General features: G+C 29.2%; 1 protein-coding gene across 1 annotated transcript; it reads right to left on the bottom strand.

Moving 5' to 3' along the window:
* Positions 1-922: 922 nt before the first annotated feature.
* LOC130894193 (tyrosine-protein kinase Drl) lies at positions 923-23,481 on the bottom strand. The gene is made up of 6 exons (XM_057800831.1): positions 23,177-23,481; positions 15,231-15,361; positions 12,946-13,511; positions 11,924-12,352; positions 10,191-10,487; positions 923-8,526 (listed from the first exon to the last, which is right to left on the bottom strand). Exons 1-6 carry the CDS (start codon positions 23,283-23,285, stop codon positions 8,415-8,417), a joined length of 1,644 nt encoding a protein of 547 aa, XP_057656814.1. The 5' UTR covers positions 23,286-23,481; the 3' UTR covers positions 923-8,414.
* Positions 23,482-24,099: the final 618 nt, after the last annotated feature.

Below are 24,099 nucleotides of genomic sequence, written 5' to 3'. Positions count from 1 at the left end.
ATATCTTAAAAGAAAAGGAATTTTGCACTCAATATTCCTACATTTTTAAAGTATATGTTTCAATCATTTTTTTTATAAATCTAATAATTGGTTTCTATCGTAATGTCAGAACAAATCGCTCAAAGGATTATAAATTTAGGAATTTGACATAGGTAGCTACAGAGAAAGGGTTATGATTAGTTGCATTCCCCAAGTTTGCTGACTGAATGAAAACAAAAATTGCCGCTCAGGAAGATTTTGTTGTGTAGAACAATTGGCCGGGATTCATTAGCTGTTGGTCCAGATATAGTTTTTCTTTTTCACTTTCGTTATGGAAAGTTTGCAATAAAAGGAGTCTTTCGCGATTTTCGTTTTTCAAAATCAAAATTTTTCAACACAAAAAAATAATTATTTATTGATAAAAGTTTCAGAGAATGTCAGATTATTTTTATATTGACACTCATCGCATAATTAGCGTCCTTCATTAAACAATGCCACATTAGCTGCAACAATTTAACGATTTCATAATATAAACTTACCTATTTAATGTAATTTGCAGAAATAATTAAGTTACCCTGGAGCACAATGACGTAGAAGAAAACAAGATTGCTGATAAATTAGCAAAAGATCAGAATCCTTTCGTGCACAATACAGTTATAAATTGAATTGAATTGGAATAGCTGTTTCACGCCAAGAAGATACTACTAAGAACAATGATCAAAAGAGATCTGAAGGGGTTCTAACAGAATAACACAAAAAATAATTCAGGTATCAATGAATCAACCTTAAATCAAGCATTATACATAGAACGAGAAACACTAGATTTCACTCTCATAGGTAGCGTTAATATGTGGAACAACCAAATAATATGATAGAGTTGCATTTCTCGATATTTTACTCAATTTTTTTATCACACAAATGAGGGGATAATAAAAAAAATACACAATTCGCAAACGTTTTAATATTCTTCATATAAAAATATATTTCATGAGCTGAAAATTATTCTATAAAATTCGAATGCAAGAATAGCTATTGTCAATAAAACTAATTAGCTTAAAAATTCAAGAAACTTTCTGAAATATCAGTTATACATTCTCAATAGTCAACTTGTTTGCCTAGAAATGTAACCTGTTTGTTTTGTGGAATAAGTCTTGAAATTTAGAAAGAATCTTAGCCATAAGGTAAAATCTAAATATCCATTGTAAAGAAAAATGTAATGAATAAAATAAATAGTAACCGTTTAGCAATGAAAAATAAAAATATGTTGTGGCTATTAAGCAACGAGATTAGCGCTGCCACAGAAAAAGTATGCATGCAACAAAAGTTAACAACTGTCAGTTATTTAACCTGAAGCTTACTCTTTCGTAGGCGAGGTCTTCCATATCTGTAGACAAACCAGTGTAGTCGAATCGGGATAGTTTCAATAATTTCAAATAAAATGCCACAATACAATGGTAATTAGTTATAACTACTTTCCGATAATGCAAATTTTGAGGATAAATTTTCACCACAATTTCAAACAAGTAAACAAGTGTAAAAATAGGCAAAAAGTTATGGGCAAATAGTTTGATTAATAATATGAGTAAAAATTACCGGAAATTTGACCAATATGACCTTAAGTACTATCAATCTCAAAAATTCGAACCAATCGAAACATATAAGATACAAGAACATACATATTAAAAAAATTTCTTCTGAATTATTCCATCTACTACATACTTGTACAAATATTCAAATCATAATTACATAAGATTTCTCCGAATTTGAAACAGGAATTAATTTTAAGAACGTTTTGTGAAAAAATTACTGATCATATATGACTAAGTGAAATTTAGATGAATAATATGGCTGCTTTGATTAATCAACTTATTAGTTACAAAAAACTAATTCCTAGTTATGAGCCGAAGGTTTGCTAACACATAAAATATAATATATATTACTTAGAATTGTACACTTATCTTTTTGTTAGCTGTTCATGATATTTTAGTTTTTCAGTTTTTGTCTAGTAGTAAAAACACTTTTGTAATTAAAATAAAAGTTTTCTTTTTAGAAATGAATGACAAATTTACAAATTTTTATTTTCCTACACCAAATAAATAATGACTGTTTAAGTCATACTTTATACAAAATTATTTCTGTATGAACAAAATTTTCATGTATTGTAAATTATATTAAATTTATAAATTTCTCGATGAATGTTTAAAACTGAACATTGTATTAATTATTTAGCCATATGTTTGAAGTTTTGTACCAATAATTTCTTCAAGTTCTTCAATTTTAGACCTTTTTATATATTCTTGTGAATGATTGATCTTGATTTGGGTCTATTTTATTAAATAACACGTTTAATTTACGAAAGAGTTTTGACGTTTAGACCTACGCATAGAATAAATGATAGATATCCAAGAATATACAAATACAATACTTCTAAATTCACCAACATTTTCTATCTTTAACTGTTGATAATCAAATTTCAAGTTAGAAAGAGAAGCAATTATCAATATAAATTATTTATAATTACATTGAAATATATAAAATAGAATGATGAATTTTCAGTCATTCTGAACACAGGTAGGTAAGTTTACTTGTGAGTGTTGGTGTGATCAGTATAAATATCACCCACGGTTCCAAAAATTCGAACTTAGTTTTCAATCATTGATAGATTTTTTATTTTTATGTATGAACCATTCCTTAACATTTTTTTTTCTCCAAATGGATGTTCCAAGGATTTATAATTTTTATATTTAAATATATTTTTTTGTTATCTTATTTCGATAAAAAATTAAGTAAGGAAGAGACTGTTATAAAGATTGAAGGAAAAATAATTTATACTGATATGAGTTCTGGAACTGGAAGGAGTTTTTGAAGGTAAAAAACGTTTTATCCAATTAAGGTAAAACTACTTGTAGGTAGAAAAAACTTTTTCATGCACACTTTTTTTTATTTTTTTACCTTACTTTGATATAATATTGAGTAAGTACCCTAATTTTCAATAGAAAATTCTCACGTCATATGGTGTAAAAAATATACATTACTATAGTAAGTTTTCTCAGAAAAGGTAAAAAAATTCGAATCCGAAATATATTTTTTAATCATTACGTATATTTTTAAGGTATTTATGAGATTTAATATTTTAATTACTTGTGTTTATCAATGTAACATTGCTTAAAATTTTATTAAATAAGTAAAAATTGTACATAATTTTAAAAAATCGCATTTTCTGAAAAAAATTACTATAATAATGTGGTTTTTTTGACACCATCAGAAAGTAGAGATTTAAATGAATAAAGAGAATTTTTGATATTATGTCAAATTAAAGTGAAAGAATAAATATTTTAAATCGAAATAAGTATGTTTGAAACATAAAAAAGTAAGTATTCGAAAGCTCAGAATATGATAATATTAAATAGGGTACACTTTGGTATTTGACAGGTTATGGGCCCAGGAGCGTGGCGTGTATGAAAAAGAAACCAGGAAAGTTGCGGAATTCGTGATTTTTAAGTGAAAATGACGGCAAAGAATTGTATTGAAAGTTTTCCTAAGCTATAAGTTTATTTTGACGACTGATACTTCGTTATATAGATACTAAAACAGCGACAGACCTGTGGGACAAACTCAAAGAGTTGTTTGATGATTCTGGATTCACGAGACGCATAAGTTTGTTACTAAGTTTCATATCATCGCGTTTGGCAAACTGTGCTCAATGGCCTCTTATGTGATCAACTTGTTGAAATAGTTAAAAAAACTTGATCTCTTTTGCTTGCAGGATTGTCTAATAAATTTTAATCCATGATAATGGCTATAGAACATTCTGGAATCGCCTTAACCACCGACGAAAAATCATACAAACGGGCAGATATGGTAACGCTACTAGTTGGTCATATGTAATTCCAACTGTAAAATATCGAAATGACGTTAGATGTTGTGGTTGTTAACAAGTTGGTCATTTCGAAAACAAATGTGCAAATCGCGGTCAAAAAAAAAACAAAATACCGGTGACAAAAATGTTAAAAATGCATTTAGTGTAGTCTTCGGGGCCAGTGCACATTTTACAGTGCTTGAAAGTACAATTGAAGACTCAAAACAAAATGAGCTTTAAGAAATAACAACAATAACAAAGTACCAGTGACATGTATGGAAAATGTAAATAATCAATCAAAAAAAATCAATCATGATTACTCCATGGCAATCCCAAAAAACTGAAGCAAGAACTTTTCTAGCTGTTGCGATTCAACATACTGTAAATACCATAATCGTTAAGACTTTCACAATTTTATGAATTTTCAGACAATGACAAATGTCGAATGTCCTTTGTACCTTTAAGCCCCTAATAAATAACTCTCTCTCCGCAAGAGACCAATCGTTAAATTTCTAAAGTGTCACTAATAACTTTCTCTCAAATAAACACAATTACTATTGAAAACTTTTGAAAACCTTCATTATACTTTTACAAACTATTCCAAGTTTATCTGGTTAACCCTTATACAAACAAAAGAGAAATTTCAAAAAATCTGTTTGAAAAATATAGATCCTTTTTATTGCTTCACGGCAATTAACACAAAATATTACCACGATATTGGGATACTTTTAACCCCCATTTTAGCCCATACATATAAATAAAATTTAACATTCATGCACGAGACAGTAAGAGAGCAGAAAGTAACACAGTACAGAACAGTGAGAAAAAAGAATCCACAGTAAACAGAAACTAAACATACAGTGCGCGTTAAAACTAACGAACTATATCTAAATCAACTTAACGATTCTCTCTCACTTATCAACTCATAAAAAATCTTAACCTTACAAACGGGCAAAATTGCGATTTACCTGAATAATCAAAATATCTCTCGCGTTACGACGCAACCTAAAACGTGCAATTTTCTGTTACTTCGTTCAAGAATAACCGGAAAAATATACATATAAACTTCGCTATCTTTTGTAACCAACTATATATCACTGTGGACATTCTTGTTGATTTATCTTGTTGCTTATTTTGTACATCGATTTACGTGTAATATTGTCGTATTTAAGTGTTTTTATTAAACGTTACTTAAAATTACGACTGGTCCTTCATTCCGCAACCTCGTCGAAGAAAACAACACATCTACTTGGGTGCTGTAGTGAACGACAAACACGACAGTCCACTTCATCCAACTAGTTCATTACAATCCCCCAAGACTAGCAGATTTTTGGACACAAAACTTCTTAGGTCTTGGAGAACCAGAGTGAAGCCATTCAATCGATTTTTGCTTTGTTTCTGGATCGTAGAAATGTACCCAAGTCTCATCCATAGTAACAATTCGATTTAAGAAGTCTACAACCTTTTCAAATCGAGTACAGATCGAACCTGATGCTTCTAACCTTGCACGCTTTTGGTCAACATTCAAACATTTGGGGATCCATTTTGCAGCAATTTTTCTCATGTCCAAATTGACGTGAACTATATGATGAACACATTCGTATGAAATATTCAGTGCTTCAGATATCCGTTTTAGCCAAATTCGACGGTCTGATAAAATCATGTCGTGAACTGCATCGATATTTTCGGGGACTGACACAGAAACTGGCCTTTCCGATTGGTCACCATCTTCAATGGAAAATTTACCTCTTTTGAAGCTTGCAGTCCAATTTTTCACGGTCGTATACGAAGGACATTGATCCCCAGGGGTATTAAGCATCTTTATAAATCTGCTTACCTCTTAACCCTTTTAAATACAGGTACTTGATGATAGCTCGATACTCCAATTTTTCGATTTTCACAATTTCGGTGGACATTTTTTTTCTTTTAATTTATTGCGTAATTCTGGTTTACTTTTTTGACGTCAAACTTTACACTGCCACTTCTAATAAGTTGTTCGTTGCTATGGTAAAGCAATATTTTCTTTATGCATGGAACTGGTCTAGGCTAACTAGATATCAATACATCCTCGTACAAGGAGCCAACGTTGGTTTAAAAAACAAGTAAATCAGACTATGTAACGAGAAACAGAGGAAATTGATAGCATTTATAACTTCAGGAAAGGCTTTGAACACTACTTGTAGTAATAACATAGTTAAATGGTATATAGACTCGGGCGCAACAGATCATCTAATAAATGACATCAGTGTATTCTCAAAAGTATGTATACCTCAACATCAAATCCTAATTAATGTAGCTAAAGGTAATGAAACTTAAAAGTTTACACATTTAGGTTCGATTGATGTGTTTTTGCAAACTGGTGAAACTGCACAAATCAAAAATGTTTTATATGTTCAAAATTTAGCCCATAACTTATACTCTTATACTTTATTTAAATTAAATAAAATGGGAACTAATTTATGTGAAAATCTTGAAAAATATAAGAATTATTTTTGCGACTTCAACCTAACCATACTATTTAACAAAATCATATCCCTTAGAAAAACAAAAACTCTAATAATGAGAAAAAAATCACTTTAGTAAAGTCGTCTTTTGGGTATTGAGGGAGAGAGCAAAGATGGCAAATGAATTCTCTTCCACACGATCCTAAATAAAAAGTTTACTACACCTAAATTTTATAAAATTCAAAATATCATCTTTTGCGCTGAAAACAACAGTTGGTATTAGTAACGTTGGCAAGAATGTTTCTCAACAACAAATAACAACTTTTAAAATCACTCACAAACAACCAGTCTGGTAATGAAAATTAGATGAACTTGAAAATAAATAAAGAGAAATAGAGTACACATAAAAATTTCACAAAATACATCAAAACCAAAATTGATGATTTACACAAGTCAAAAGTAGTAATGTTTTCAAAAGGTATGAGTTTTAATGAAAAAGTTATTGAAGTATTTTGAGATTTTCCTTTTGAAATATTAGATCAGAAATTTCAAGAACTCTATTTTTCATCTGTTTGATTAAATTAATCTTATTTCAGAATTTATTGATTTCCTATACCAGTTAATTAAAATTTCAATATCTTTGTTTCTAAAAAATTTAGTGTCATTAAAAGGTAAAGATTTTTCAGTATTCTCCTCTTCTACAGTGAATTGTATATGAGGTTAGAAACTATTGAACAGTAAATTATTAATTTCATTATATGAAAGAGATAAAATAATATTATCTATATACATACAAGAGGTTAACGTTTTTATTCTTGGCTTTTGTTTTGTTTTTTATTTAATTGTAGTATTTGTTTATTTTTATCAGTTTTTCAAGACAATTATTTTCTATTGATGCACTTCTCCTGGCTATATGTGTAAGGATTTTTTCAACAACTATTGGTATACTTCAATAAATATGATACTAATTCCAGTCATAAAGTCCAAATATTTTACCAAAGTAAAATCAAAAACAAATATGTAATATTATGTATCGAGTGCCTTATAATGTTTGTTATGCTGTTTGCATAGGACAGACATCACAGTATTTCGATAATAGATTAAAAGGCCATCAATACGATAAAAAATAATAAAACTGTATTAACAAAACCATGAGATATCATTAAAAAAATTAAATTATTCTAAAACGGTATCAAATACAGGAAAAAGAGAATTTTTAGAAATGATTTACATAAATAGGAACGAGAAAATTGTCAATGATATAGGCGATCTGAACAATTTAAGTAGAATCAATATTTCTATTTCATAAATTTCAATGCAATTACAAAATTCAATTGATAGCTTTTAATTATTTTTGGGAAATGACAACTTGAAAAAAAATGAAATTATTGTGGTTAAAACAGATTTCTACTTTAATATCCCTGTTGTAGGTGATCTATTAATCAATATAATGTTGCAAGTTGTCAATATCAAGTAATATTTTGATAAAGACTGCAATTGGTGAAATCGTCAAATTTAGAACTGTCTTTAAAAAAACTAATTTTCAATCAGAAGAGACCTACAATCAAGACTATATAGAAACATAAACATCGTTCTGATTTGAGTTGCCACTGGTTACACTGGAATAGGTTTCACCTTTTTATAGATGTACTTGTGTCTGACTGTTAGAAGGTTTTTATATGATTTCTGTCTTGCAATGGCACAATGTTTTATTGATATTATAGTACTCCTGTTATTTTACAGTATGGTTTTCAGCATCTGTAATTTGCTTCCTCATATTATACAATTGGATGGTGTAACTTTACTTCTAATGTGTTGTGGGATCCCCATATATAGATTTTTACAAAATATGTTCATTTCTATAAACTCACTGATCATTTTTGGGTGTCTGTTGTTTTACGAATAACCTTAATTATGTTTTTAGCAGAGATAATTCACCAACTTCACTGGTATCTTACGAGTTTTGATCATTATTATATATAATGGCATCTATGTTTTGATTCTCTTTTATTTCTGTTTTGAGTAACAGATATATAACAAAATTGTACTTAACTATGGAATCGCTCTGCATTTATAATAAATCAGATTTTAGTAATTTTCTCACTGCCAAAAAATTATAAATACATTTTTGCTCACACATATCTAGTCAATTGTGCATAAAATTCTTGCAAACATACATGTAGTTGGGTAAAGTTAGGTCTCTCTTCAGCACTCATTGCCCAACAATAAGCCATTACTGCAAATCTGAAAATAAAAATATCTCTTATTTATTATGTTAACTGCATATATCAATTATCATAAAATTAATAGTAATGTAATGTTTTTTTTTCATTTTGGTATAGTTAGTACTCATTCAGGACTAAGTAATAAATTTAAATAGTTTTATTGAGAATAGATTGCCTTTGAATTATTAAATTTAAAACTCAAAGTATGGCTTAGATATTTTGGAAAACATTCATTATCTGGTCCCCCCCACTGTATATAAGGTTATTCTGGATGTTGTGCATTAGTTCCACTCGTATACATTTTACATTACATGATTATTTGGCTGACAAAAAGGTTTGCATTGGATATCGCATAATTTGACAATCGCTCAAAAAGCTCGTTTCGATTGGTGCGAAGAAATGCTAAACAAATTCCATCGCTACGCTTCAAAAAAAAGTTTATAATATCGCGCACGAAGCACTTCGAGGCAAAGGGTCGCCTGTTTTCGGAATAACTGGACATATTGCCACTGTTCTATTAGAACAACGTAGACGGTCAATTCTGAATAGTACACCAGCATGTGTTTGCCAGAAGTGTTCGAAAAAATCAGAGAACCCAATTGAAGAAATCATTTTTCACCACGACAATACGAGCTTTCATATATCCGTTCAAACAAAAACGTTTTTAAACAGTCAAAACATCGAATTTATGGATTATCTACAATACAGTCTTTGTTTGGTACCCGATGATTTCTTCTTATTCTTGCAGATGAAAAATAAATTGTAAGGTCAACGTATTTATACAATTTATACACCTGAAGAATCGGTTGATGCGTACAAATTACATGTTTTGGAGGTACCTCAATCGGAATGAAAAATTGCTTCGACAATTGTTTCAAATGCATACAAAAGTGTATTGGTCTAAATAGAGAATATTTTGAAGAACAATAAAGCCATATCCAATTATAAATATTTGTTTTTATTTGTCTATCTCAAACTTTAGTATCATCCTTGTATGCCTCCAAAAATTAAAGTTTCACAGAAGGAAGATATGTAACTTTGAAGTAATTTTTGCAGGTAGTTATTAGATAACATAAATAATTTTTACTATTTTACAGAAAATATTATGTTTACTGATGAGAGAAGCTTTACCAAACAGGTATCATAAATACTCGTGACTTGCATGAGACGAAAAATGAGATGCTTAATTCAACGCATAAAAGATATCACCAAAAACCACGATTGGTAAAAAGTTGAACTAGATTATTAAAGGATAATATAATTGGATCAAACATAATGCATTGTGAATGATGCTCCATTAACACCTAAATCAGGGTTTAAGTGAGAACTTTGTGAATAAAAAATCTGACTATTAGATTGAGGATCTTTGAAAGTAAAGGTTTATTTCGATGCTGGTGACATAGTAGGATGTAGTAGCTCATGATCACAGGATTGTGATATTTATAGAAGATAACATTTTGAGATACCCTGTATTAATCTTTATCCATACAGGGATTATTCAATCGAGGTTAAACTGCTCTGAATTGGTTGATTTGTGCTTGAGTTGCCATTACCTAGTTTGCAGTTATCTAAACATTTCTTTTCAAAAGAAACCTGATGGAATATATCACTAAAACTCAAAATGAAGTAATCAAAAATTGACTTCAACTATTCTCTTTTGTATAATTAATTTGTTATACTTACAATTCATCTGGGCAATTAATCGGTTGAGCAAGACGGTAACCATCTTTTAAATAAGCCGCCATTTCAAAAGGATCAATCTCTACGTAGGGCTGCTGAGCAAGGGTGGTAAGTTCCCACAGCAATACTCCAAATGACCATACATCAGAGCTTGGTGAAAAACTTTTATGGAGGAGGCTCTCAATAGCTAACCATTTAACAGGCCTATTTTCGTTGTCACCCAGGCAGTGATAGTCTGAAGGAAACAAGTCTCTAGATAAAGCGTTGTCAGCAACTAATACATTTAATTTGTCATCAACCCTAAAAAAATGTCTATTGTAGTCAATTTAATATTGAACAAATTAGTTATAGATAGATGAATGATAGAAAATCTATTGAACAAATTAGGAAAAAAGCGACAGTAAAACCAATTGTACATGGAAACACACTAAAAGCGCTTAGAAAATGAAACGATTGTTATCGGAGCTCAAGAACAGATCAATAATGTATATAGAAGAAACAAACAGAGAAAATCAATAAAGAAAACTACACTAAAGAAAATAAATCAATGATAAAAGAAATGGTTACATATAGAAGAATACAAATAGCAAAAAAAATATTAAAGAACTAGATATGTACTAGCAAATAAAACTAGTTGAAGAATGAGAAAAGTTTTTTAATATATTGAATATAGGTTTATATGTAAGTTCTAGCTATTGGAAGTAGTACGCAATTTAAAAGGGACAGGAACTATTGGAAACGAGTTATTCCAATACTAGCCGACACTCAACCAGCCACAAGAGCGATAAGTCACAATCAATTCGAGGTTGAACATGGAATCTAGTTAACAGCAAACAATAGTATAAAGGGAAACAAGAAAGTGAATAATTTGATAAAAAGAGATTCATTTATTCTGTTTCCCAAGTGGTAACTTACAAGCGCAGCTAAAAAACAACCGAGCACTTGGATAGGAGTCTATATCCAGTCTTAGATATTCGAGACGGTTTTTTGGAAACTATGACTGAGAAAGTTGTAATAAATTTATCGACCTAAATAGGAAAAACTACACATTTTCACAGGGTTGCTGACGGAACACTATTACTTGAATCAGTAAATGGATAAAAGAGAAAAATACCATCGACTGTAGGTCACACATAATTTTTGTGAGCACTGACACATCGGGTTCCCCTGCCTGAGTATTCGCGTCGATTGAGATTTAAAGTGAACAGTCAACCTTCTCAAATGATATTGTCCATAAATTCTTTGGGACTATAAGAAGAGATGAAGCATACATGTACAGTCAAGCTCTAGATTATGTCGCAGTGCTGGTACAAACTTCTTATCTATCATGTATACTGGGGAACAAGACAAAAATATCTAGAGCTGAAACGGCGGAAATCAAATAACGACTATATATCAGTTAATAACGGATATATAGGAGCAGGATCAGGAACATGAAAATTTACAAAATAGGCTACACAATAAAGCTTCTCATATAATGTACAAAATAATGTCCAATATTTTAGAAATAAGTAACAAACATATGTTTGGATATTAATAATATTCAAATAGACTTGTGAATCTAAAGGAACAAAAAGTGAAGAATTTGAATATCATTAATTTATCTCTAAATTATTCTCAAAATAATGAAAAGTTTATATTTTTACAAAACAATTATAAAATCCATAGAATGTTCTATTGAAATGTCCTGATTGTTCTAAAATGATTTATTGATGTTTATATAAATAAAAACATACAAACAATTGCGAGCAGCTAAATCTTTATGCAATAAATGCTTTTTATGCAAATATTGCATGGCCTGAATAATTTGCAATGCCATGTCAACCACTTCTTGTGTGGTTAAAGTGTGATGAACTCCCTCAGAAGAGACTTTACATTTTTGTAGGAACAATTTGAGATTAGTGTAATTTTTGTATGGATACAGCAAAAATGGAGCCATGTGTTCTTCAACAGAAACTCTTAGAATGCTCAATATATTCTTATGATTCAAAGCATACATAGACATTCCCTCTTGCAATAAAAGTGAGATCTGTACTTCACTAGCGTGGTCTGTAACTGTTTTCACTATAACAGTTTCTTCATTTCCTTCTTCTGTGGTGTACGAGCCATGATATATTTTTCCAAAAGTACCTTCAAGAATTATACTACTCAGTCGAACTCTGCATCTGAAATTTATATTTACATATCAATTAATGGAAACAAGAATATTATTGATATTTAATTCTAATTATCTAAACAAGATTAATATTCCAGTCTTCCAAGTCCTTATTTGAACACAAATTAATACATTGGCATGTTTTTAAAAAAATCATATCAGTTGTGTCTATTTGAACGTTGAGCTTTGTTCTACTGAAGAGTGGAAACCATTACAAAAACTATCAAGATCTTGTTTGGAGATGATAAAGTACACATAGAGTGTTACGCAAGTGATGAAATGAACAAGTAAGTAAGTAGAAGTACACCAACAGAACTGACGTGCCTGGAAATTAACATGCCTAAAGTTCTGTATAAAATGAACAGTTTAAAAAAAGTTTAACCAAATATGCCAGAAAAGACACAGGAAAACAGAAGCAGTACCTATACAACTTGAATGAAATTGAATTGAATGAAATACACAGAAAAATTAGATGCACTTCAAAACACATGTGAAAACACCTTGGACAAAAACAACAGAAAGAAACTACATGCCCAACTCATATTCCAGTGATAAATTTGATATATTTGAAATGTTGTAATTATGAAATCTATTGCTTCATACCGTTGTACTGAGAGTTCTGTGATTTTATCTTGTAAATCCTTAGACCTCTCATCAATAAGTGAATAGCTGGGCATTCTTCTAAAACTACCATAGGAAGACGCATTCACACTACTCCTAGGCAAAGCTGCCAAAAACGTTGTTGTCGATGTAGTTGGTCCACTACCATTTTCAGTCGTTCTTCTAGTTTTGTTATCTTTAATATAATATGAAATAACAACGAATGCTAGAATTAAAATAAGTAAAATGGCACAGCAAACCGCTATATAAAAAATATTTGCAGAATTCGTAAATTGAGGCACTGAGTCCATAGAAATATAAGTAGTTGATTTAACTAATTCTAGACAAACTTTTTTCCTTTGAAAAGTGAGTGTTGTAACGTTTTCCGGTGAAAAAGTTATATTCATTTTGATTGTGATCATTACTTCAGCTTCTACGATACCCGAACATGGCAAAGTAATTTGAAAAGTTTGAACTGAGTTTGGAATTACGCCGAAGTCTGATATATTGAACTTAGGAGGTGGAAGGGCAACAGGATTTGATGTGTAGACTTGAAGTGAATAATGCACCTACAAACAGAAACAAATTCAACTTGTTATATTCACGTTAATTTGATAATATAAATAGATTGTTTCAACTAACAACCTATTCTGTTTTAATAAATATTTTTCCAAACGAGGTGTTGACCATTTTATTATTACCATTTATAAGTTACTCTTACTCTAGTAAATGTGACTATTCCACTATTCTTTTTAAAATTAAAAGGAAAATGAATTACTGATGTTCCTAATTTATGAATCAGTGTGATTCCTCAATCCGGCAAAAGGGAAGCATATACCATGCATTGAAAAAGCGCAAAGGCTATAATATAAGTTTTGTACGTCTATATGAGATGATTGTAAATAGAAACCACCTAAATTTTATAGGTAAAGATTAATTCTATATCTGCTGAAATACAGAAGTAAGTAGCGTTATCTTTTAGAAGATTATGACAAATATTTCTTCGTAATTGAATATAGTTAGCAATAGAAATAAAACTTGTAAATTAAAAACAATAAATATATTAAACGACAACAACCAAACAAAAAACAAGAATTGGGGATAAGCATTGTAAAACCGAAACATCAAAACATAAAACGTTTCTTGTTACCATATGTACAAGGACTTGTATGTACAAAATAAAATTATTTCAATAAATATGATATTAGTATAAGTCATAAAGGATATAATAAATACATTATCCAAATATTTCACTAAATTAAAATTTAAAACACCAAAAAACAAAAGAAGTAATATTATATACCAAGTGCCTTGTACTAATTGTGACGCTGTCTACATAGGGTAAACATCTCAGTGTTTAGAAAATAGACTAAGAGGTCATCAATACGATAAAAAAAATAGAACTGCATTAACGAACCATGAGGTATCAAAATAACATAAATTCAATTATAAAGATTCAAAAATTCTTGAAACGAAATCTAATACACGAAAAAGGGAATTTTTAGAAATGATTCATATTCATAAGAACGAAATGCTTTAAATTATAAAAGAGATCTAAATCATTTAAGTAAAATGTAGAACTCTATTTTGTAAATTCTAATAAAACTACAAATAATTTAATTAAGTACTGCTACAGATTTGAGATAGAGACTAGGAGAAATTAATTTTTTTTGTTAAAACAGATTTCTATTTTGATTTTTTTTTTCATATGTATGATGTAGGTGATAATATTGATTAATATAAATACGCAAATTGTCAGTGTCAAATTATATTTTGATAAAGACTGAAAATAGTTAGAATTTATCCATTTCTTTTATTCATCTCTAAACAAACGAATATTTATTTGTTACCACTTTTGCAGTTTTTCTATAAATAATAAATATCTGATTAGCATACCCTAAAAATGTACTAAAAATTTAATGCCGGATAACAGAATACGAAACTGGTCGAAATTTTTTACTTTACTCACAGAAATATCTTTTTCGGTATATCCTAAGAAAATCACATTTTCCTATGTATTCCTTGTGGTGCAAATAAATAATTTTCAGGTGGTACAATTGTCTGTACATCTTATAATTTTTAGAAAGTATGTTACTTTTATGTTTTCTCCACGTTACCTCAACGTGAAAATTAATTACTGATAATTTATAGGTAGTACAAATAGAAACAAAGCAAATAATAATTTTCTGCCAAAATTAGGATTTTTCTTCCGCACGTGCGCAGAATCAGTTTTTAGAATACTATTCGATATATTAATAAAGAATATAAATTCAATTTCAAAATCTTACCTGTTGTCCTGGTGTTAAAGTTTCCCATGTGAAATGTAGAGAATCGACATTGGATGGAATTAGAACAACGAAGTTCAGGGCATAATCATTTATTACTCCTTTTCGGATATAGAAAAGTTCAGCATGTAAACCTACAAAAAATGTTGAAATTATATATTTTCATAAAAATAAATTATTGAAAAAATGTATATCACCTTTTTTGTAATATAAGCTAGATGTGGTTTTATGCGGTCATATAATATATTATACATTGAAAATACTTCGGGTCCTGGCGGCAAAGTTACACTCAAAACGAATACTTTATGAACCTTGATTTTTTGACAGACTCATATCAAGAATGAGATGAAAAAATATTACCATGTAAACAGAAAAAGAATTAATATCTTAACAACACCATAGCTGTAAATAATCATCAAAACTATTCAGTTGTTACAGCCCTCTCCTTGTAATCGTGAGCCATTGGGGATGTAGATATCGACAAAAAAGTCGATGGACATCATGCTCTTGGAACAAAGTCTTTGCCAGCTAGATTATGAGCGTTTTAGTAGTGGAAATATGACCTTCAATATCTCCTATATTAGCAGATTATGTAATGGATTATATTTTGGACTTTGTAATATCCGTTTTATCCTTTAAATTATTTTTCATTAAAAAGTATGTAGATGAAATAATGTTATCCCTTCCATACAATGAAATTGATAATTTATTATTTCACTTCAATAGTTTCGATCAATATATACAATTCACTCTTTAAAAGAAGAATACTGAAAAATCAATGCATTTTCTTGTTACTAAATTCATTAGAAACGAAGATAATAGAAAAAATTTAATTGACTGGTATAGGAAACCAATAAGTTCTGATCCAATATTCCATAAGAAGAATCTTCACAAATTTTTTTGTCTCCAGTTATTGACACTAAATTTTTTAGAAACGAAGATAATGAAATTTTAATTGAAAGGTATAGGGAACAGATGAAAAATAGAGTTCTCAAAATTTATGATCTAATATTTCATCAGAAACATCTTAAAATATTTCGATAACTTTTTTATGAAAACTCATATCTTTTGAAACGAATTCTATATAACACCGACTTTGACATCAAGCCTCAAAACATTACTACTCTGACTTCTTATCTATTTATACACCCTTACCATATATAAAATCAACTACTCTTAAAATTTCTGAAATTTTTGGAAAATTTCTGGAAAACACAATATTGAGATAGCATACAGTCAAACACTTAATATTCAATCTATTTTTTCTAAAATAAAAGGTAAAACACCAATCAATGAATTGCCTAGCATATTATATGAAATTCCTTCTTCAAATTGGGACAAAAAGTACATTGGTCAGTTGAAGAGGTCACTCACCAATCGGATAAACTCTCACAAGAGCGATAGCAGATTATATCCTAAAAAATGTTCATTAGCGATACATATCTACCATGAAGGAGACAATATGAATTATGAATCTACCAAAATTTTGACAAATTAAAAAAAAAAACTACAAAAAAGTCTATTTTTAGAAACAACATATATTACCCAAAATGATGAATGCATCAATAAGAAAACTGATTTAAATAACCTTAGTGCATATCTTTTACATTTACACAAAAAGCAAATCCTATAAAAGAAATTCAACACCATTGACAATCAATTAACCTTCCCTAATCTATAAAATTCAAGATCACTCATAATAACCTAACCCATAAAATTTAATGTCATTCATAATCGAACCAATAAATATTCAGTTCCATTCATAACGACCTAGCCTATGAAAATTCAATGTCTTTTATTAAATAACCAATCAATATTCAACATCATTCACAATAGCCTAGACTAACCTAACCGATAAAAATTCAATACCACTCATAATCTAGCCAATGAAAATTAACAACGATTTCTTCTTCTTCCTGTTGCATTTAGTAGTTTGATAAACTGAACTATTACACCTGCATGTAGAGGTTTTCTTCAATACATAAAATTCTAAACTAATATTTTTAATTAGGTACTAATGTATCTAAAAATGAACTGACCATTTTTTTCATTTCATGTGAATTTCATAGATGGATCTTTTTGATTTAGGTCTGAGATGGAATAATCTCCTTTTGTTTTTTTTTGTAACAAATATAGCGAATGTATCATTCACATACATGTCATTTACTTTGAAAAATAATGAAAAACAACTTTTCAGAGCGACTCATAAATAAATCATCCATAAATGGCAAAAGGAAATTATCCGCAGTTGTTCCTTCATGTTCATAAAATTAATTTTTTTATTGGAAATAGTTTTTTTCATACTTATTTTTGTTAATCTATTGGCTGCTGTGTCAGCCCCAAAAATATTAGAATTCAGTAACTTACACCAAAAGAAATTAAAATGGGGTATTGTCTAGCATGCTGCAGTCGTAATCATGAAGAAATATCGTATAATAAATATAAAACTTTTGAAAAATGTATCCAATAATAGATTATTTATTACATTTGATTGATAAACTTACAAATAGTTTAAATAAGAACAAAGGGCCCATTCCTCATAATCCACTCTATAGTTTATTAGTTAGGTAATGAATACTAAATTTTCCATAGAAGTGATTTTCTCGCGAAAAAATTAGGAAGCTCGAATTTCACTTTAAATTAGGTCTCTGAATACGATAGATTGGTTATCGAAACGCGCGCCAGACAGTGTAATGGTGAGTATTATTGTAGTGGTAGATTAATAGTGTGTTCAGTATAAATATCACCAACGGTTTCAGAAATTCCAACTTAGTTTTAGCATTGTCCATTTCCAAGTAGCAAGTATTTTATTCTGGGATGGTTAGATTATTCAAAGGTTACTTCATCATGTATAAAATCAAATTCGGAGGCCGTAGATCTATAGTGGTTTCAAAATTTGCTTGGAAAAGTTGAAGAATTACTTTGAATATAACAACGAAAACTATAAGAAAAAACTTTTCCAAGATAATACTTTATAATGATGAAATGAAACAACTTCGTTTAAAATAAATAACCTGATGTATGGTTTGTAGGGATATTTTTGAGGATATGTGGGCCATTTGGTACCTGTTTTACACGGGAAATTAAATTCTAAATATTTGAATTAAAATTGAAAAACTGTTAACATAACGAAGTTAACAAGAATAAGAATTTGTATAAACATAGAAGTCCGTTTATTATTATATAAACATGATAGTTTATTATTATAGATGTGAAATAGAATACTAAAAATAGTTTATACAATAAAGTATTCTTATATTAACTAGAATATGATTACTTACATTATTATATTTTACTTTTATTGGGAGACGAAAACTGTAGTTGAGAGTGGCTACTAAATTGACAAAACTATCGTAGTCTAAGATTTCGATATAACACGACCTTCACATATTTGGTTTATGGATGAGAACAATTTTATATAAAATTAAATATATAATATTCAACAAGGGCTTTAGAAGTGCTAAATAAAATAATGTTAATAGTAGCTAATAATCAGTAAAGTGCCGAAAAAGTAGATAAGCACATATATTTTTAATGCAGCTTTTCAAATCATATGCAACATTTTCAACCCTATAATAGTTGTTGCTTCCAATAATTTTGTGTTGTTTGTCATTATAGATAATTAATGTCTGTTTTGTATATAATTTTTTAGTGCTGTGCTTCAACAGAAACGTTGTAATACTGGCACCAATTTTTTTTCCACGGTTTCGAAATTTGAAATCAATTTCATAATTTTCGAACTTTCAACAATAAAGCTTAGTATCTTAATAATAATTGAGACTCATTACTTTCTATTTTTTCTATTGTGATGAAATCTGATATCGATTCAGAAGCTAATTTATGTAATTGTCTATATTTACTGTAGGTGTAATCGGTAAATTTCTCGTGGGTCCGCTGATCTTTTGATTATGCTGCGCAACAAAGTCGATGTTACACATCAGTTTGATGAAGAAATGTGGAAGGGATCTCAGAATCACCAAAATGTTCGGTCATGTTTTTTAGTTAATAAAAAGTTTTGTGAAGAATTTTAAAAAATCGGAGGATCAAAATTTACTAAAAGTTTCAATTATAATGGGCTTAGTTATTCTCGGCACTAAAATCATTCTTCATTATTATTTCTAATTCAAAACAGTCATTTCTTACAACATTTGGTATGATGACCAACAAATATATGGGGCGCGTTGGTTAGCTCAACATCGTATTTAAAATATTTTATTTTACGACAAGAGCTTCAATGAAAAAGTTCTTATCATTAAAATTAATCACACATTAAGCGGACAAGCTACAGGCAACGTGGTTTCTCTTCTAGAAATCCACAGAAACGTTTCATTGATTGTTAATACAAGTGAAAAATGGACCTTGTACTTAAAAAATTATCGCTATTACTGTTTTCCAAAAATGCAAAAGCGGTACACATTGTATTGTTGTATACATTTTAACAGTATACATATTTTCAAAACTTGTGCAAAACCTACTAGATGCGAAAATTTTCTGTTTCTTTTGGAAAAATTATTTTTAAAAAGAAAACTTTTAATTTCATTTCAATTATAGACTTTTGGTAGAAGAAATAACAGATTCTCAGAATGGTGTGAAGTTTCTTCATGTGTAAATAGTTGAAAATAAGTAAGGAAACCCAAATATACAAAGGGCGTATTTTACATATTTCTTATATTATATGCATTTTTAAAAATATTTACATGTATATAAGATGTAGTTTCGGAGGGGGTTTCAAAACAAAAACAATTTTATTAATCTGCTATTCAGAAGCAATTACTTTTATCGCAGTTTTCAAGAAACTAATCTTAAAACACGTAGTCAAATGGTTGAAAGAAAATGTATGGGTATTCCCAGTATGAAACTCCAAATAAAACGTTTTCAACTCTTAACCTGGAGTTCTTTTGGGCGGTGTGCATATGGTATAGACCGATTTGTGACAGCTATGATTCATTTTGTACTTTTGAAGAGATAGCATCAATTTGTGCTTTGTAGTGTTAGAGAACTAAGAACTACGTATGTATATGGGAAAAGTGTACTTTTCTGCGTGCGTTAAAATAGTAATTATAATTTGTGTATACTCAATACAACGGGTGGTACGAAATTAGTGGATATTTCTTGTTTTTTTGAAAATTACAAAAACAAATAGAAAGCAAGTTCGTTTTTAGCAACATACACAATGAAAATACAGAGAAATGTTTAAGCTTTGTTGTTCTATCTATATTTTTTTAATCTCAAAAAATAACAGATATCAACTGATTTCGAATCATTTGGACACGTTTGAATTTTCAATTTATTTGTTAGGAATTTATATCTAAGTATTAATATTGTTTGCTTTTCAATTTGATATTTCATTTCTGTTTTTTATTGCACATAACATGCGAAAATTTCAAATAGACCGACACCTGAAAACTTCTGCTCATATTGCTAAATTGAATGAAATCTGGAGAAGTGTCACAACCCACATTAACGCAAAGTTTCCAACCAATGTCCAAAAAGGTAAACGAACAAGACATATTTGACCAAGACCTATATCAAGCAATGATAATATCAAATATTCCATTGCCAAAACAGCATAAACAAAACTTCACATCTTTTCTCCAAAAGTATTGCAAATTCAATGTACCTGATGAATCAACCTTACGAAGCAACGACGCTAGCTCCTTATATTCTGGGGTAATTGAGGAAATTAAAGCTAAAGTTCGGAATAAATATTTTTATATATGTACTGATGTTGCTTCTAAAGAGTTAGAAAAACAAATGCACTGATAGTGGCCAGATTTGTACGAGAGATTCTCTTCACATTTTTTGTTCCTACGCCTGTTCCTAGACAAAATTTGAAAAATTTTCACCCCAGTATAATACATGTAAGATGTGTTAAGTGTGCTTTAAATAGGGTTGCTGAAGAAATTAGGAAACATTTTGCTCCTGTAAAAAGTTAAATTATTGACACTCCTCTTCCAACTCAAACTAGTATTACAAGATGGTGCACTTCGTTAGAAGCAGTTTTTTTATTGCGAGAATTTCTGTTAACTAAAAGATTTAATTTTATAATTGTCTTCCCAATCAGTTACAATTGAGCAATTATTCGAAAACACAAATAAAACAACAACTTGTGTTTATAAAAACCAATTATAGCTTTGTTTCAGGAACAATAACACAAATAGAGGAATCTAATTTGAAACTAATAAAATAATCTGAGGTAGCTTTTCAAAAAGTCACAGGCAAAACAGGAGACATAATTTTTCAAAAATTCTAATTCTAAAAACGGCCCTATTACATCAGTTGATGTCGAAAGTTTTTCCATTCATAATTTTTTATAATCAGACAGAAGCCATATTTTTCAATTGAGGTATTTTAGTGGTTTACATTTAGATAATACCAACTAATGACAATTTGTTTTGTGTAATAAATGCATATTAGTAACCTACCTATGTAAAAAAAATGTCTTTATTTTCAAGTGAATCAATAAATTGATGTATGAGAATTTTTTTGGATATTTTCTAATTTTTGTGCATAGTTTAACTACATGATTTGCATATTTAGGGTTTTCCCTTTGCATATTTGGGTTTCCTTATAGATAAATTATATTTAAAATGAACAAAACGGAGAAGTTTCAATTACCTACTAATAAAAGTAAAGAAATGATTCTGTTGAAATAAACAAATAACATCAATATAAGATATACAATAATCTTAATTATAAATGATTTTGTTATTCATGGATAGTTGCCCCTAACTATATTCTATTTTAAAAAGAATATTTTACAGTGAAGCCTACACCTCTTCTATTTGACAAGAAAAGGTAAATATAAGACATACTGAACACACTGTTCATACTACTACTACTACACTAACACTCATAATCAATAATATTTTTTATGAATTATGAATGTTGGTGTAGTGGTAATGTAAACAGTGTGTTCAGTATGAATATCACCAACAAATTCCAACTTAATATATAAGGCATAGTCATGCAGTTTCTCTCTCGAACAACATAGAAAAAAGGATTCTTTTTCTAATCAATGTAACTAATTTAACAAAACCAGGTACTAGAGCTTTTTCCTCTCCTTTCACTAAAAATATCATGAAATTTAATATTTTTCCTAAGATATAATTGTAAATTCAATCACAAAAGCAACTTAATATTAATCAGTCTATCTGTCTAACTACTACAATTGAAAAAGAAAATCAAATAAAAATTATACACAGCTTGATCATTTTTCAGAATAAATGTATATCATTCTCAATTTTTTTTGTTTGTACATCATTCTTATAAGGACATTAATAAGGGTGGTTTTGCTATTTAGTATGATTAAAATCGAAGTGCTGAATAAATAAATTTATATAGCAGATTTAAACTTAACTTGTAATTTTTAGTAAAAATTTATTAGAAAGTTATTCAACAATATATGTTTCAACTGAAACCCTTACATGCCAGAATTGGAAAAATAGATAGGGATTGGAATAAACCACACCATGCTTGATTGGTTTATATACAATTTTCTATCACTTAAAGATAATTCCAATCTATTTAATGAAGGTTTACCTATATATTTTCATGGATCATTGTTTTTGTTCGTTAATATTTACTATTGAAATGAAAATTTCTCGTTTCTACAAAGAGCGGTCCAAAATCCTGTTTTTATATTATAAATGATAAAATAATATTATAGATAAAAATTTTCTTCTCAATAAAAATGTGAAACTTTTTTTGGTTTCTTTAAAATATTCTGACATATAAAGCTGTCTATATATATATATACACATGGAGTAGGTACAAAACTTATAAATGTTTTCTAAAGTGCACTTTATACAATTTAATTGAGTGTTACAAACATTTATAAATTATTTTCAGGTTTCAAATTTACCCTTCAAGTTCGATCTTAATTTTCAACCGTAAATCCATTATGAATCTATTAATAAAAATTTTAAATAACTAATTTTTCTACTTACCCAGCAATCTCTGAACTTCGGAAAGACTCAAATATAAATTCAAATACCCACAAACAACACAAAAATATGAAGATAGTAAAATTTTATGACTTAATAAAAAAAATTTCATTTTAGCTGTTAAGACTTTGTATTACATGATTGAACAACCAAAATTTTTGGTTATGTTTGTATTGAACAGCTTAAACCTTACATATTTTTCGTTATTTCAGAAACAAAAAACTTTTCTCTTCACCCGGTTTTGTATATATCAGAATACATTGAACATACTAGCAACGCCCGCATTGTACCATGTGCCACATTCCATTGTAACGTTGCCAAATCACCAAAATTTGTTTCTTAATATAATTCCCAATTGAATGAAAAATGATTGTTCTGAGATTGTGGCATAAAAAACTTAAGTATACGCTTTTTAATATATATTCTTAGCTTTCGAATAATTATGTATTCATCATCGAGAAATTAATTAACCAAGAATTGTGGTATATAAAGTTTTTTTATAAAATAATAAATTTATATGATTCAAAATACAACATTCAAAATGGCAGTTGACATATTTATGTCGTTTCCATACTATACGCATCATGGACGATTCGGAATGCCGCTGGAGCATGGAGGGGAAAGAAAGTGCAGACCACATCATCGATGAGTGCCCAGCACACGTTCAGGTTTAAATTCTTGGGTAAGTCTTACAGTTTGCTGAGTTACATTAAAATGTTCAAGGCAAAGTGCCTGATTAACTTTCCAAAAGATATCAGGCTTAGGAAATTTTATGTGAAGCACGACGGGCCTATCAGAAAGCGCAACGCTCACAACCCAACTTTAAACTATCATTTTGTTTGGTAGGATTGCGGAGAATCAATTATAGGGTTTATATTTTTTCTGCCATTTATAATGACTTAACTGGACCTATGCTAAAATTTAAC

This window comes from Diorhabda carinulata, chromosome 1, assembly GCF_026250575.1.
Source record: "Diorhabda carinulata isolate Delta chromosome 1, icDioCari1.1, whole genome shotgun sequence".
In the NCBI taxonomy this organism is placed as follows: Eukaryota; Metazoa; Arthropoda; class Insecta; order Coleoptera; family Chrysomelidae; genus Diorhabda; species Diorhabda carinulata.
The sequence above is the reverse complement of the archived record's forward strand: the minus strand, read 5'-3'. Positions and strand labels throughout refer to the sequence as shown.